Source organism: Scardinius erythrophthalmus (assembly GCF_964197995.2).
Source record: "Scardinius erythrophthalmus genome assembly, chromosome: 20".
Classification (NCBI taxonomy): domain Eukaryota; kingdom Metazoa; phylum Chordata; class Actinopteri; order Cypriniformes; family Leuciscidae; genus Scardinius; species Scardinius erythrophthalmus.
Genome location: NC_138240.1, coordinates 20,321,552 through 20,338,628, shown reverse-complemented (window position 1 = coordinate 20,338,628; position 17,077 = coordinate 20,321,552). Strand labels below are relative to the sequence as shown.

Below are 17,077 nucleotides of genomic sequence, written 5' to 3'. Positions count from 1 at the left end.
CCATTTTTTTCCTTTTCTGTTTCATGAAATTTCTGTAGGGACCCTGTGAATCATAACGCAGGTTGGCCTGTTCTTAAGTTTACATGCTGGATAATTATCCCAATCAAATGTCTGCCTATTGCTAATTAGCTTTACAAACCCACAACAAATATCCCCCATAGCCCCCTTCCATCAAAACGATAACACCCCGAGTCTACGAATACTCTGGAAAATCCTTTTCAGGTTTCATGAGGAACGCATGCTAACGCTAACACAGCAACAGTGTGTTTAATGTCTCAGACTTCACCCTGAGGGTATGTCACCATTCAGATCAAGGCAAGTCAACAACAGTGATGATGGCATTGCGTTCCCTCCCACATGGTTTAGAAAGTGAAACGATAGCAATGGTTTGTTGCTCTATTGAGCGCCTCAGTCTTCACAAAGGCTCAGACGATCCTAAAAACAACCCTCTATGTCAGACTGCATTAAAGACCATATTTGGGGAAAAAGCAGGTCAAGTTTTTCTTCTCTCTCTCTCTCTCTCTCTCTCTCTCTCTCTCTCTCTCTCTCTCTCTCTCTCTCTCTCGTTTTCTCTTTCTCTTTCTCGTTTTTTTTTTTTTTTTTTCAGGATAGCCTTGAAGTTGGTCTCCCATCAGTCACAAAGCGTGGTTCTATTGACGGGATCCAGGGAGGGTATTGACGGTTCCATAATTTGGGCAGGGAAACACAAAAAAGCCCTGCCTCCCGCTGTGCACAGCATGTCACTGCAGGCAGCGGGAGCTTCACATTTTATTAGCCTGGGAGAGCAGCCCCACTGCAAATAAAACACATTCAGCCAGCCACTGATCTCTGTCACAAAAACAATACCATCATAGCATACCGCTCTCAGTGCTCACTCTTTCTCTCTGCCATACGCGTACATACGGGCACATGCGAATGCTTGGTGTAACTCTTTCTCCCTTTATCAGTCATTCAGTCTTTTGCTTTCCCTTTAGCTCACTCTTGAACGGCACCTCGTTCCAACTTTCTCAACATTTCTCTCTGTCAACCCCCCCTCCCCCCTTCGCTCTTCATAGTGTCTCTTTCATTCGGTCCCACAGTTGGACACTTCACACTTGGAGGTATAGCAGCTCAATGAACAGGCTACAAATGAGCTGATTCAAAAGAGCTCAACCTAATGAAAAAAAAAAAAAAAAACTGATATATTAGATTAGCTCTCCACCTGCTCCATTCTGTGTGCATGTTTCTTTATGCATATTATTATCATCGAGGAACAAGAGCACGTTCAAGTTTAAGAAATACTTTGACCTAAAAATGAAAAGGTTTTTAGACCTGTATGACTTTCTTTCTTCTGTGGAAATGAGAAATTCTGAATTTTATGCTGGTCCTTCTTTTACTTGTCATTAAAATGAACAGGCACTGAAGCTTTCAACTTCCAAAAGAACACAAAAGCACCATTAAAGTGACTCTTCTGCTATATTTCTTATCTTCTTAAGCCTTATTATGGTTTGATTTGAGGAATAGCCTGAAATTTAAGTCATTACTCACTGATAATCTTCCCCTCTCGCAAGATATTAACCATTGCGACTAAATCATTGAGTCAGGGATCAGTTTGATTTATGCACAATCCAGACTGGTTTTGTGAACTGAATCCATATTCATTGAAAACATCTGACTCAAAAGAATGATGAGTTAAAGGGTTAGTTCACCCAAAAATGAAAATTCTGTCATTAATTACTCACCCTCATGTAGTTCCAGACTTTCTGTCCCTCCATTGACAGCTATATGCAACTCAACTACCTCTTTGAAGCTTCAAAAAGTTAATTAAGAGATCGTAAAACTAATCCATATATTAAACTAATCCAAATTTTCTGAAGAGACTCGATCACTTGATATGATGAACAGCTTGAATTTAGTCTTTTATTCACATATAAACATTCATCAACGCACACATCAGTTGTGGTAAACGGAAGCTCAAGCATGTTCGCTTGATGTGCGCGAGCCAATGAAGTTCATTCTCTATCCACCTTATTTTCGAACGCGGAAGTAAACATGGGTCCAATATCCGGTTTTTGTGCGGCACTTCCGTTTCCTCGCTTCCCTGGGCTAAATAACATATCGATCGCGAAGGATTATGCAGAGTTGATAGAAAAATGTTACACATGCCGTAGCAGATGAATACTACAAAGAACTAAAGCCCCGCCTCACTCAGTTAGGGTACCGGACCTGGTTGAATACACTCATGCATCTAGCTGGCAGAGTGCCAAAACTTCACCGGCGCCTTCAGCCCCGCCCTAAACATAGTCGAGCCAACGCTGGACTAATATGGAGGTATTTTGTCATGTCAAATGTATTAATAATTCCATAAGAATGCAACCAAAGCATAGGATGGATAGCAATAAGTAGATGGCTATAAATAGTTGTAAATCATACAAAATAAATGCCATGATCATGCCATTATGCCATGATCACTAGATTTTATACAGGGGTTACTATAATGATTTTGTTTCTCCTTGGAGTTTTTATCATGGTTTTTATTGAGACTTCATAGCCCAGCCACTTTTCTGGTATCGGGTGGTCTTCTGTAGGTTTTGTGTTCACGAAATGAAAAGAACAAACAAACGGTCGTTTCGATGGTTTCTTCAAATGTAAAGCTTTTAACCACAGGCGAAGGGATTCCTCAGGCCGGCGACACACTGGCTGCGTGTGTCCGTTTTTATTTCGGCTCCCATGTTAACAGGTTAGAACGTGCACACTGCCTGCGTGACACGCGCGTCTCACAGGCGCGGAAAACGCGTGCATGCTATAAATAGAATCGACGCCTATTTTTCACGCGACACACAAGCGTTTTGGAAGCGTTTCCAGACAAAATAGAATAGGAAAAGATCTTTGTATTTAATTTTACATGAATACATATTAATAAATTACATTTTGATGTTTGAAATTTTAGGTTTTGACAAATGCAGATATAAATGCAATGAAAAAAAATCGTTTTTCTAATATTGCACATACAGAACGAAATATTCTGTAGCCTGTTTTGCCGTCAATACTGCCGACGTTGTCTTTGCTGCTATATATTTATGTTTAACATTAAGTATAGGCCTTCCACAACTCTCTCCCCATTATGTCGAATATAATCACCAATGAATGAGGATCATATGTCACCTAGCAGTGCCGCGTCAGACACGTTTCTAGTGTGCAAAGACATGTAAAACGCCACGCAACAGAAACGCCACGCAGCCAGTGTGTCTCTGGTCGTAGGGCGCCTGATAATTAAAATGTCAATGATTTCGATGATTAACACTCCTGCTCCAAGTAAACCTTTCTTTTGTATCAGTTTATGACAACCTCTAACTGCACAAACAATCCTGGTCTTCCCCGAAGCCATGACGATGAGTTAGTTGTTAGGAACACTTGTTTAATTAACCGATATGGTGAAAAGTGATCAGCGCGCCAGTGACCGGAAGTGCCTGACCGGAAGTCTCGCACAAAATACCGTCAACTGGCTGCGTCCGTATTTCCGTTAAAAATAAGGTGAATAACGCAGAACATTTGAGCTTCCATAATATGTTTGTTCTCGCGCACCTACCCAGCAAACACAGAACGTTGGCGCAACGTAGCCAACCTTCTAACAACGTTTTAACAACATGGCCAAAAGGTTGCTATAACTACGTTGTGTAGTGAAGGTTGTTACAGCGTTGTCACAATGTTGACATTAAACCACCGTTCAGGGCCATTGCTTAAGGTTGTGCCTAGGTTGTCAGGACAACCACTGGACTACATAATGTACTCGTCACTGCCCTGAAGCGCGAAAATCAGCCTTTTTAATTCCAACCACCTGTTGGGCTCATTGTGTTCTCATTCATCATCGAGCAAGGATACGTGAGTATTGCGTTTAGCCTACCTCAGCTATCAAACACAATCTACAACTTTAATTTCTAATGTGATTAATGTAGCCTCGCTCGCACTGTTTAGTTTGTCATTTGATTTTTCCGCTATTTAGTCTCATTTGTTTCTTTACTCCTCTGGATTTGTGGATGTTTCCCCGGTGACACCGCCTTTCGCCCTCTGTCTGCCAAACAGACCCGGTTATGTTCATTAAATGTTCTGATCTGCCTTTGCTTTTTATGTTTTATTTATTATACTTAAAATAAATTTGTATATTCGTTTATTTCTTTTTTTTTCTTTTTTTCACAAATGTATGACTTTTGGAAGTGCAATTTGATTAAATGCAGTTTTAATAAAGTTGAATTAACGAAACTTTGTGTCATTTTTACTCTTCAAAGTGTAGGCTACACTTGCAGGTGTTGATAGCCCTATTAAATAAAAATATAAACAATAAACCAAACGATAAAAGTATATAATTATCTAACAAAATGCACCATATAAAAATATTGTCAGAACGTCGTCTCTCAGTTGCTGAATGTCGCGCAGCAACGTTGCTACAGCCCTGTCGCGTCTTACAATTCTACGTTGTTACAATGTTGCGAGCACGTAGACAGCGACGTTGCCATAGCAGAAATGCAACGTGCCAGAGACGTTGCCACAACGTAAATGTGTTTGCTGGGTAACAGGTTCGGTTGAGCTTCTGTTTATGTTCGCTGATCAATGTTTATATGTGAATAAAAAACTAAATTAAATCTGATCATCATATAAAGTGATCAAGTCTCTTCAAAAAATTTGGACTAAACCGCTCAATTAATCTGGATCCGTTTTACAATATTTTTTATGAACTTTTTAAAGCGTCAAAGTGGCAGTTGCTTAGCTCTCAATGGAAGGACAGAAAGCTCTCAGATTTCATCAAAAAGATCTTCATTTGTGTTTCGATGATGAACGAAAGTCTAACAAGTTTGGAACGACATGAGAGTGAGTAATTAATTAAAGGATTTTCATTTTTAGATGAACTAACCCTTTAATGAATCAGACATTGTAACTTCTCTCATGAACACAGACACATACTTACAAAAGTGAAGAAAAGCCTCATCATGACCATATAGAGCTGGTAAGTCCCGCCCCTTCCGCTAACCCGACTGGACCTCTAGGTTGAAAAATCGTCAATGCAAGTGAATGGGAGAAAATAATTATTTTCTGGTCCCGTTTGAATTTTGCCATGAATGTGAACATATGTTGTCTGTGAATTTTTTATATAACTTTTCGTGTAAAGAATGCTACAATTTAGCGGGTAGAAGTTTGATACGGTTAGACTTTGTGTGAGAGCACTTTGTGGACTACAACTCTTCGCTGCTTTCGACGCGTTTGAAACGTCAACACCACTCGCACACGGACACTAGCTCACGGATCCCGCTAAACATGGATGTGTCTTTGGTGCACTTCACCGCCTTCTTTCAGGGAGAGGACAAAATCGTTGAAGTTGGCGAAAACCACGGGTAAGTCAACTTTATGGGGTGACGTCACATAGGCGACATGTAGTCTTTCTCGTTATGTCTTTTCCACAACTGCTAGCCGAAGAATCATACCATATACTGTCAAACTTGTAACATGAAAAGTTATATAAAAAATTCACAGACAACATATGTTCACATTCATGGCACAATTCAAACGGGACCAGAAAATAATTATTTTCTCCCATTCACTTGACGATTTTTCAACCTAGGGTCCACTTGGGGTTTTACGGATGGGCGGGACTTACCAGCTATATTATAAAAAACTGTACTTGCAGATAATATAATATAATATTAGGCTACTGAAATAAAAGGTCACTAAATTGTGAGTACGCTTTTATAACTGTTTCTTAAAACACTTTTAAAAAGTGCACTTTGTAATAATGTCAAGTCAAAAGTTTTACTTTAAATCACATTTTACGTCATTTTGTTTTAATAATCTTTTGTCATCCTTTAATAAAGTATGCTTATTGTGATTTGTTGACTAACATACTAAAGCACATGTAAAGTACTTGATTATATTTGAACTGTGATGTTATATAATTATTACATTTAATCTACAGTACTGTATATAGATATATTAACATAAAACTTACATATTAAGATGTACTTAAGTCCTATTTCAGTGAGAACTTTTTTATATATTATTTCAGTAATGATTATTCTTTTTAAAAGTATGCTCAAACTGTTCTTCTTTTTCACACGGGCACTAATGCGATGATACTACAACATACAGACCCCTGCATTCACACACAGACGGCAGGGGTTGCATTTTTACACCACATGGTGTCCTACAGAGGATTACCGGCTGTCTACGTTACCATGTTTACCGCCGTTTTACTTTTCTAAGAGACAACTGAGCAAACACAAGGCTGAATTGTAAAGGGCAGATTGCCAATATTTATCTTTAAAGTCTTAAACTTAGAAATATGAGTAAAGATTTGTTTCAAACTATGTTGTGTAAACCCTTGTATATAGAGAGCAAACAGATCTTGTTGCATCAGCATGGGGATAATAAAGAAGTTGTGCAACTTGAAGACTCACTGACAAATATTGACTGCTAACAATCTGGCCTGTGGGTATGAATCAACAAAAACTAAACTGAACTGCTGCACAGAATAAAGATAGATGTGAGTAGTTGTAATGTGTGGTATAACACACACACAAAATATATACACTACTGTAAATATTAACAGTCCTCTCATGCTAACTCAAAAGGAGTAACATCATTTAAGGTTGAACGGATGGATGGATGGATGGTGCAATTTCAAAGAGTGAAAGTGCTAAATTTTCGACATATCTTAATCATTTTGTTAACAACATGTATTCACTACTTCAATGAGCTCATTGTTTTTGCCTTTAATTAATACATTGTTTAAATGAATACATGGTTAGCTAACTGCATGATTTGTATGCACATTTCTGAAATACATAACTTGGACGCAGTCACCTCTGATAACAAATCACTCTAAACTGTAATGTAGACACATGCATTTTCTGTAACGCTGTTTTTGAAACGATATGTATTGTGCTATACAAAGCGCTATACAAATAAATGTGTGAACTGAACTGAAAGTATTAAAAACAAAGCAAGCATTCACTGAAAACACACACATACAATGTATTAATAGTGTTCTCCAAAACTCTTCCTCCCTCTCTGCTTTTGTCAACTCTATCCAACTCATTGGAGGTTTGAAATATATTTAAATAAAATCTGCAGATGCCTTTTTTTGTTCCATTACATGGAACTCTCTTTAATCTAGCCGCACTCAAAAAGATATTCAAACATCTTACATAAATTATGCTCTCAGTATTAAAATCAAAGGCCAACGCCACCAGTCCCAGGGCTGTGGGAGAAAACTTTTGATGGACAGAAGGAGAGAAAGACACAAACTTATGATAAGCATATGTCATACATTTTTTTCTGCCTTTCAAAAGATGCCTCACTTTAGGCACCCTAGGTTTGTACTGTAAGTTTAGCTTTTGGGGCCACTGACAAATGTTATAGTAATCGTGATTTCATTTTAGTGTGTTTTTTTGTCCAATATTTAAAATCGAAGAGAAAAGTCTATACATCAGAGTTCATATTAGGATATTTATTTGTAGATTTTCAACATATGGGGCACATTATTAATGCTTCAAACTGGCTGTAACTTAACATATTGTCAAGTCATTGTCATGTCAAATTCTCATCTCCCACTTTGTGTATTTTAATTAAGATAAAACAAGTTTACAACGATCATTATTTTGTTATTAACACATTAAAAACGTCTGCATTCAAGATAATAATCATATTCGTTGAGATACACACTGTTCAAAGGTGTGGGGTCAGTAAAAAAAACGAAAAGAAAAGAAAAAGAAATTAATACTTTTATTTATTAAGGATGCACTAAATTGATCAAAGGCGTCAATAAAGTGACATTTATTATGTTACGAAAGATTTCTATTTGAACTTTCTATACATCAAAGAATCCTGATGAAAATGTTAAGCTGTGCAACTGTTACATATCCTCTACATTAATAATAATAAGAAATGTTTCTTGAGCACCAAATCAGCATATTAGACTGATTTCTGAAGGATCATGTGACTCTGAATACTGGGGTATTGATGCTGAGAATTCAGCTTTGACTTCACAGGAATATGAAATATGAAAACAGTTATTTTAATTTGTAATAATATTTCCCAATATTCCTGTTTTTATTATATTTGTAATCAAATAATTGCAGCCTTGGTGAGCATAAGAGACTTCTTACAAAAACATACAAAATCTTACCAACTCCAAAGCTTTGCAAATGTGACCAATAACTTATTACAACAAAATATAATGAGCAATAATAGGTTAATATGTCGCTAAATGTTTGATTGTCATTGTTCGTTTGACTGTTTAAACAAGACTCAGTTTGTCTGAAGATCTTTAACAGTTTCAGGCATCATTCTCTTAATGCTGAGATCTCACAGTCTCTAGCTCAATGTCCACCTTGTGGAGACCCCTGGAAACTCAGGCTTAAAATCAATCTTAAAATGTGTGACAATCTCTATGTCAGACGAGCAGTATAGGTTGAAGAGGGGAAAAAACATAAATAAAACTTACATAAATGTTTATATGAAATATTAAAAACAACAATGATAAAGTTGAATATGTCTATAACAATGTACAAAACATTTGTCCTAGCAACTGAAGTCCTCTAATGTCCTTTTCACTACCCAGATGAGCAGACTGATATATGGCATTGCTATGGATGATGGGGAATATTAGGATATTCATGTGTCAAACAGGCATCACATATTCTCAAAATATACATGTGTGTGTAAAGTAATATATGTTTCATTACAGTATATTAATGTCTAATGAACAGGTAGTTGCCTTTCACCTGTGTGCTCTGCCTTGGGGAAAATATATATATAGCAACATATTTTTTTGACTGTCATGGTGAATCATAAGTGTGATTTCTGTCATTGCAGATCATTTGAATATTGTAGCATTCTGAAATGATGAATTACATACATGTCTGTGTGTCTGTGCAGATGTAGAGATAAAGGAGCCCAGCATCGGTCCATCAGTGTTACACTGACACACTAACAATGCCATATTTGTAGTTGTGTTGATTTGCACAGATCCAAGGCAAATTTGCATTACAAAATCTATGTCAGAAACACTGTAGGCCTATCTTCCTCGAATTTACATTTAGATAAAGTAAAAATATATTTTATTACTACTCATCTTTCAGTAGTTGTTCATTTATTGTGCTTTAAAACTAATGTTATTGAAATGTATTGATTAATACTGTTTTAGATAGATGTGGATACATTTATACACTCTACTACAAGATGCAAAAAGAATCAAAAACTATATTACTATATATAAACTATATATTATATATATATAAAATATATAATATATAGACTATATATAAATATATAAACTATATATATAAAATATATAAACTATATATAAAACTATATCTGGTTTCAAAACTATATCTTTATTATCACAATACATCTACACACTAATAGTGTAATAGAGCAATAATCTGTTTGCTTTAGCTTCATATTTGTTCAAATGAAACATAACCTTTTTTGTTAAAACAAACAAATTTGTATTGACAATATAAAAGAGACTAAGCCGTGTTTCCACCGCAGGAACTTTCCCCAGGAACTAGGAACTTTGGTGTGGTACTCGGTGTGTTTTGACCACAGGAAGCAGGGTCTAAATGAAGTTCCGGGTAAAAATTTCCCCCTCAGAAAGTCCCTGCTGGTGAGGTAGTACTTTTTCAGGAAAGTTAAGGAACTTTCACGGGTGGGACATGGGCACTGAACGCAGCATTTCATTTTAACCACCATTTTTGAGAATCTGATGCGGTGCGTGCAGTCCTGTCATCGGACTAATTTGCCTAATCTTCATGGTAATTTAGACCGTGGTGGAAACCAACAGAAAGCAATGGGTAATTTCGGTAATTTCCACCAAAACTCCCCCCCCCCCAGACCTGTTGCTTTCTGTGTTCTGTGTTACCGTGAAGATTAGGCAAATTAGTCCGGTGATGATGCAGTCCCAGATGTTATGGTCTACTGTTGTTCAGTGCCGTCCATTGTTTGCAGTGGAAGTAAACAAACTGGAAGTCTGTAAAAGCCTGTAGACAACAACAAAATGACACATTTCCAACATCTCAATTGATAATGATAGGGAAGATGATTTTTCATCACACCACCAGCCCACCACCAAATTGGTCTTCATTATGAATACCAACCTGTGTGTTTTCTTTTATGGTAGATCAGTCCTCCGGCTGCCATCACGACCCCCATCACCAGCCCGACAGACCCAAGAATTATCTTAGACCTCTCAGACTCGGATAGCGAAGGATCTGTAAAGTGAAAGAAAATTCTGTTCAAATTGTCCAGTGAGGCAACAATCTGATTCTTAACACTAAATGAATCATGACTCTGTTCCTACCCCAGTGATAGACCATGGGTGTATGAGAGCTGGCGTGCTCCACCACACAGGAGATCTTCTCTCCAGGTTTGGGAAAGTATTCCAGGTGGGAGTGAATCTGGTAGGACCAGTCTCCATCAACCAGCTCCTCAGTGGAGGTCACATCAGCTGCCACCGCTTCATCATCTCTCATCCACGTCAGTTTGATGGGTTTGGGGTAGAAGTCATAGGCACTGCACACCAGAACAGCTTTCTGATTCCCAATAGCTTCCTTGTCTGACCGGATAATGACTTCTGGTTGTACTGTAAAATTGGACCGAGTTGGACATGAATTCTTATTTATGTCAAATACCAAAATATAAGGTTTTGAAACCAATAATAAAATAATATCTTACATCTTTAATTTAAGTATGTGTTCTGAATAAGAAGAAAATATCTTTCACCTGCCAACCCTGCATTAGGGACAATTATCTTTCCAACTTCTGTGCATTGGTTCAGCACAAATTTTGATTGTGTAAGTAAAATCTTATTTCTATTGTAGTCCTCTGCCCATTTCTTTCCAAATTCAGTGTAACCAATAACCATATCCTCAGTGCTGTTGTATCTCAGATATTCTATCATGTTGTAGGTGACCGAGAAGATAAATTCAACTTTTTGTTGATAGTCAAGTCGACAGCGAATTTGGACATATCCGTAATTTCCATGAACTGAAACAGAAAAGAAAAAAAGGAAAGAAAATAACAGACATAAAATACAAAGATTAGCTAATAAAAATAAACAAACTGTATGAAAATAGGGCACAATGTTTCAATTTTCATAAAAAAGATATTAAAAACAACGTAGTCATAATGAAGTCAGAACCTTTGAATATTGCAGTAGTTGGGGAAATTAATCAGGAATGACATAAATGTTAAATTTGACATTTGTTTATAGTTGTGTTAACGCAATATGATTATTGATGATGATTTTAGACAAAAAAAAATGCTGCAATATTTAATTTTGAGAGCTTAGGAGAAATTTGGTAAATGATTTATAAATCAACACAAAAGCATTTTGTAAATAATAATAATAATAATAACATTTAATCTTACCCGTTTCAAATAAAGCAGACAAAAACACGGTCAAATGTACCACAAGGCTGTACTGCGTTTTTGAAGTCATCCCGCTGTGTGAACTATGTGTCTTTGAATACAGTGTGTTGCATGGATCTAGAAGAAGCGAAACTAGTTCTCATATTTCACTGTATATATTTAGATTAGATTTCTCTAGCAAAATGTTAACCCACTGATTTGGATTAACACCTCTGTGCAAAGATTCTTCTTTCAGAATTCTCCACTTTAATGTATCTGAAACTCTTGCTAAGACATCTTTGTTTTTTTACTCCACAAAGTTACCATCTAAAACCCATTTGATTGAAACATTTGAACTTTGTCAATTCAATAAGAAAGTTCTAAAAAAAAATAGCCAAACATTTTGGTATACATTACAAATACAGGATTTACAAGTAGGATTGCATATGGTTTGTAAGTAGTCTTGTGGACCAAGAACAATATAAATGTGACAGATGCAGATATTATCCTAACAAAGATGGGACACTGAATGTTTGTGGCCAGCATAATGTGACTCTTCTCAGATGGTGTGTGTTGTGTTCATTTAATAAACACACTGAAAATAAAATGTACAAACTGGCGTGCAGCATTTATTCCCTAAGCACTCCCCTTCTATTGTTCGACCTCTATATAGTCATCTGTCTATTTTATACTGCTGCCATCTATAGAACAATAATAGGAATAACAACTGATCACCACAGTGTGAAGGTTTGGCAGGTTTGGCAGGTTAGCATCAGAAGTTAGTCCTGCAGGCTTAGTTGTGTATTCCTCCAAATAATATTTCTAAATAAATGTATTGTATTTATATTTCCAAATAGATTATTGACTTTATATAATCTTTATGGTGTATTCAGGTTGGTTGTGACACTTTTTCCAAGTCATCTCAACGGTAAAAAGTGTCCCAATCACCCTGAATTCCCCCCTATATTGATCCAACTGTAACAATGCTTTTAAGTACTTCTTTATTTTTATTTATTTTTTATTTCCTCGTTTTTGCTTTTAGTTTTTGTGTAAAGAATACATACTTCTGCATGCATTACAGAGATCAGGAATTAATTCTGCCAAACTTCCTCATGCTTCTTAGTATAAACTCAACCATTCTATTGTGTCTATCAGACTTAAAGGGATAGTTCACTTTGAAATTAAATTTTGGTATGTTTTAGCTTACCTCAAGGGCATCCAAGATGTAGGTGTCTTTTTTTCCGCAGTAGTTTCAATTTTGATATTTTTAGGTCAAACGTTCTTGTCTGTCAGTCATTTAATGCAGGTCTATGGTCACTGTCTCAAAGAGCATGCACAGAGTCCAAATTAAAACAATTCCCCATCGTCCAAATTAAACAATTCCCCATCGTAAGTACACATTGATGGCCTAAGACACGAAACGAGCGGTTTGTGTGAGAAAAGAACAGTATTTAAATCGTTTTTACCTCTTATACACAGCCACGTCCAAGTGATCTGAGGGCGCGCGCTTGAGACTGTGCTGGGAGACACAGCAAACCTTCTGGCAATGGCACGTATTGATGAGCCATCCTGAAGGAGCTGGACTGCCTGCGCAACCTCTGTAGGGTCCAGGTATCGCCTCATGCTACCAGTAGTGACACGGACCCTAGCCAAATGCAAAACTGGTGAAAAACAGTCCGAAAAGATGAGTAGGGAAAAAATGTCAGTGGCCTCCACCTGTAAAACCATTCCTGTTTTGGGGGTTGTCTTACTGTTGCCCATCTAGTGCACCTGCTGTTAATTTCATTAACACTAAAGCAGCTGAAACTGATTACCAACCCCCTCTGTTACTTAACTGACCAGATCAATATCCCAGGAGTTTAACTGACTTGATGCTATTCTCTGATTAACAAGTGTTCCCTTTATTTTTTTGAGCAGTGTATATATATATATATATACTGGAGATCAACATGGCTGGACTTTTACCACTGGCCTGCCTTACTGACCTGATGATGACTTCTGGTTTTACTGTAGACATGATGAGGTTAATTTTATGTTTTGATTCATGTGTGGGTTTAAAACGTTTTTAGTGTTCAGGGCATCTCACCTGTTTTTACTTCCATATGGAGGAATTGCCCAAAGTGCTTGCATTCGGCAATTACTCTCTCTGCCTCCTTTTGTAGCCACTCAGGTTTATTAGAAAAATCATCCAGCCATTTCATTGCATATTCAGTGTACGCAACAACTTTATTTTCAGTACTGTTAAATCTCAGCAATTCAGTTTTGTCATAATATATTGAGTAGATGAGCTCAACATTTTGTAGAGAACCAAGTACACGACAGAATTAGGATGAATCCATAATGTCCATGAACTAAAACACAACAAACAGCAGCCAACAAACCTTTTGACTGTTTAATAATACAACATGTTCTGATACAGTCTGTTTATCTTTGCAAAAAAAAAAAAAAAAAAAATCACATATTTCTAAACAAAAAAAATTTAGAGTAAAGATATTTGTATCTACAATTTCAATTTAAATGGCATTTTCAGTACAAAGAAAGGTAACCTAGAACCATTTCATCACTATATTAAAGTCAGATTATATCAGCTTCAATCAGAATCAGAATCAGAAAGGGGGTTTATTCGCCATGAATTTTTGTACAGGCAAGGACTTTACTTTGGCTGGAAGGTGCATACATATAACATACAACATATAAGGTACAGGATATAAGAGCGCAAGAACACACATGGGATACCTTATAAGGCAATGGTGCAAATATGCAAAAGTGCAAATATAGCAATGAGCTAAGAAAAAATATGTAAATGTAAATGAGAAAAAAATAATCTTGCATCACAATATGTCAATTGTGATTGTCAAAACATTTTAGTAACTAAACTGAATTTTATTAGGTTTAGTGACAACATGTTACAATGTTTATATGGCACAATTTCTGGGAAGCTACGTTTTTTTATTATTGCTTGAAACAAATTTCAGGATTTCAATTCCGTTCAATTCTTGTGATATGATTTAATATTGACTAATTTGGATAAATATTAGGTAGCCTACTCAAGATAGGCGTTGATTTTTCTCAAGAAAAAAAATCTCACCTAATGCTGTAAACATAGACAGCCCTATCAGCTGGTAGTAGTATTTAAGGTTAAAAATAACTCAAATTAAATACAATGCGTTTTTTATTATAATAACAAATTTATTTAATGATATAAGTAAAAATATAATAAATATGTAATATAGTACACATATTTAGCAAAATACTCTCTATAGCTCTTTTTTTCTAGCCAACTAACGTGCTATAGCCTATATTATGGTCATCAAATGGCTTTCCTGAGGTAAATGTTATGTGACATAGTTGTTCTCCAGCTGTTTTATTGACCCTTTCCGCGGTTGAAAAACACTGATTGATCGATATTATGTATGATGAATATCCATTTCGGTAAGTTGTACTGTTTCTTTTAACATTGTTCATTCGTGTTATTAGCTAGTATTGGTTCACGTGCCGCTAGGGATCTGTCACGTCACATTTACAAACACCAAAACGGTATTTATTGTTTGAATTTCGTAATAAAATTGACAGAATCTGAGAGCTGAGATTTTTTTTAGATCATAACTAACCTGCTCTGTCTAGTCTGTCGGTCTCCGTGTCCTCTTTGCTTCGCGATTTTTCTGTGCGTGAGAAAATGGATGTGTGGCGTGAGAGCGTGTGAAAAGTGTCAATTGCATGAGTCTCACGGTGAATGCGTGAGAGTTGGCAGCCCTCTTCAATGGCTGTGCGAAGTTGCTGGATATTGGCAGGACCTGGAAAACGCTGTCGTATACGCCGATCCAGAGCATCCCAAACACATTCATTCATGCTGACTGCAGGAATGTCCACCAGAGCTATTGCCCGTGAATTTAATATTCATTTCTCTACCATAAGCCGTCTCCAAAGGCGTTTCAGAGAATTTGGCAGTACATCCAACCAGCCTCACAACTGCAGACCACGTGTAACCACACTAGCCCAGGGCCTCCACATCCAGCATCTACACCTCCAAGATCGTCTGAGACCAGCCACCCGGACAGCTGCTGCAACAATCGGTTTGCATAACCAAAGAATTTCTGCACAAACTGTCAGAAACCGTCTCAGGGAAGCTCATCTGCATGCTCGTCGTCCTCATCGGGGTCTCGACCTGACTGCAGTTCGTCGTCGTAACCGACTTGAGTGGGCAAATGCTCACATTCGATGGCGTCTGGCACTTTGGAGAGGTTTTCTCTTCACGGATGAATCCCGGTTTTCACTGTACAGGGAAGATGGCAGACAGCGTGTATGGCGTCGTGTGGGTGAGCGGTTTGCTGATGTCAACGTTGTGGATCGAGTGGCCCATGGTGGCGGTGGGGTTATGGTATGGGCAGGCGTATGTTATGGACATCGAACACAGGTGCATTTTATTTATGGCTTTCTGAATGCACAGAGATACCGTGACGAGATACTAAGGCCCATTGTTGTTGTGCCATTCATCCACAACTATCACCTCATGTTGCAGCATGATAATGCATGGATAATGGGATCTACACAATTCCTGGAAGCTGAAAACATCCCAGTTCTTGCATGGCCAGCATACTCACCGGACATGTCACCCATTGAGCATGTTTGGGATGCTCTGGACTGGCGTATACGACAGCGTGTTCCAGGTCATGCCAATATCCAGCAACTTCGCACAGCCATTGAAGAGGAGTGGACCAACATTCCACAGACCACAATCAACAACCTGATCAACTCTATGCGAAGGAGATGTGTTGCACTGCGTTAGGCAAATGGTGGTCACACCAGATACTGACTGCCCCCCCCCTTCTTCTTCTTTCAGAATTCTCCACTTTAATGTATCTGAAACTCTTTGTAAGACAACTTTGTTTTTTTACTCCACAAAGTTACCATCTAAAACCCATTTGATTGAAACATTTTAACTTTGTCAATTCAATAAGAAAGTTCTAAAAAATAGCCAAACATTTTGGTATACATTACAAATACAGAGAAGTAGGATTGCATATGGTTTGTAAGTAGTCTTGTGGACCAAGAACAATATATGTGACAGATGCAGAATGTATTTTTTGTTCTGTTGTCCTGTACAGATGACGTATACATTTGCAAAAGTGCAAAAAAACTTCCAATTTTTTTTTTCAATAATTTTTAGATCAGGTAAAAAGAAAAAAAAAAGAAAAAAAAGTTGTAGTTGTTCATTTATTGTGCTTTGACTAATGTTGTTAAAGTTTATTGATTAATGCTGTTTTATCAGGATTTTATTATTCATTTTCTTTTGGTATGGACACACACCACCACATGACAGACTATTCTTCGCAGTATCCAAAAAGTCAGTCTGGTTTAAAAAATTTAACAAATTAATTTTTTTATTGAAGGAAATCATACTGTAACTGTAAGCAGGTTAAGACGAGTGGTTATCATCCATGTGTAGAGATCTCCAATGAAGCAAAACTATCCAAATCCACAGCAGGCTATAACAAGCAGAAGTCAAAGTACGAAAAAGCTTTGCTCCAATCCAGCAACCATCAATGAGATAAATATAAACGCTAATAAATAGCTTTCTCCAGGTATATAACTATTTAAGTAACTAACAGCCCTAAATCCAGTTCCACTGTAACCGACCCAAGACTGACTGAATGTCATAATGAGTGAGACAGTCAAAATCCTGCTGACGGTGACCTCT

At 37.2% G+C, this 17,077-nt stretch overlaps 1 protein-coding gene across 1 annotated transcript; it reads right to left on the bottom strand.

Moving 5' to 3' along the window:
• Positions 1-9,345: 9,345 nt before the first annotated feature.
• On the bottom strand, positions 9,346-11,479 carry LOC308680740 (rano class II histocompatibility antigen, A beta chain-like). Its single transcript, XM_081349029.1, has 5 exons — positions 11,401-11,479; positions 10,753-11,016; positions 10,331-10,612; positions 10,128-10,241; positions 9,346-10,010 (listed from the first exon to the last, which is right to left on the bottom strand). Exons 1-5 carry the CDS (start codon positions 11,468-11,470, stop codon positions 9,946-9,948), a joined length of 795 nt encoding a protein of 264 aa, XP_081205155.1. The 5' UTR covers positions 11,471-11,479; the 3' UTR covers positions 9,346-9,945.
• Between the last annotated feature and the right edge of the window lie 5,598 nt (positions 11,480-17,077).

What these genes read in the sequence shown, in the direction of transcription:
- LOC308680740 (XM_081349029.1), bottom strand. Translation starts at nt 11,470, where the DNA reads ATGACTTCAAAAACGCAGTACAGCCTTGTGGTACATTTGACCGTGTTT. An exon ending in ACCCATGGTCTATCACTGGG is followed by an intron (nt 10,242 to 10,330) that starts GTAGGAACAGAG and finishes TTCACTTTACAG; the next exon opens with ATCCTTCGCTATCCGAGTCT. An exon ending in CCATAAAAGAAAACACACAG is followed by an intron (nt 10,011 to 10,127) that starts GTTGGTATTCAT and finishes TGTTGTCTACAG; the next exon opens with GCTTTTACAGACTTCCAGTT.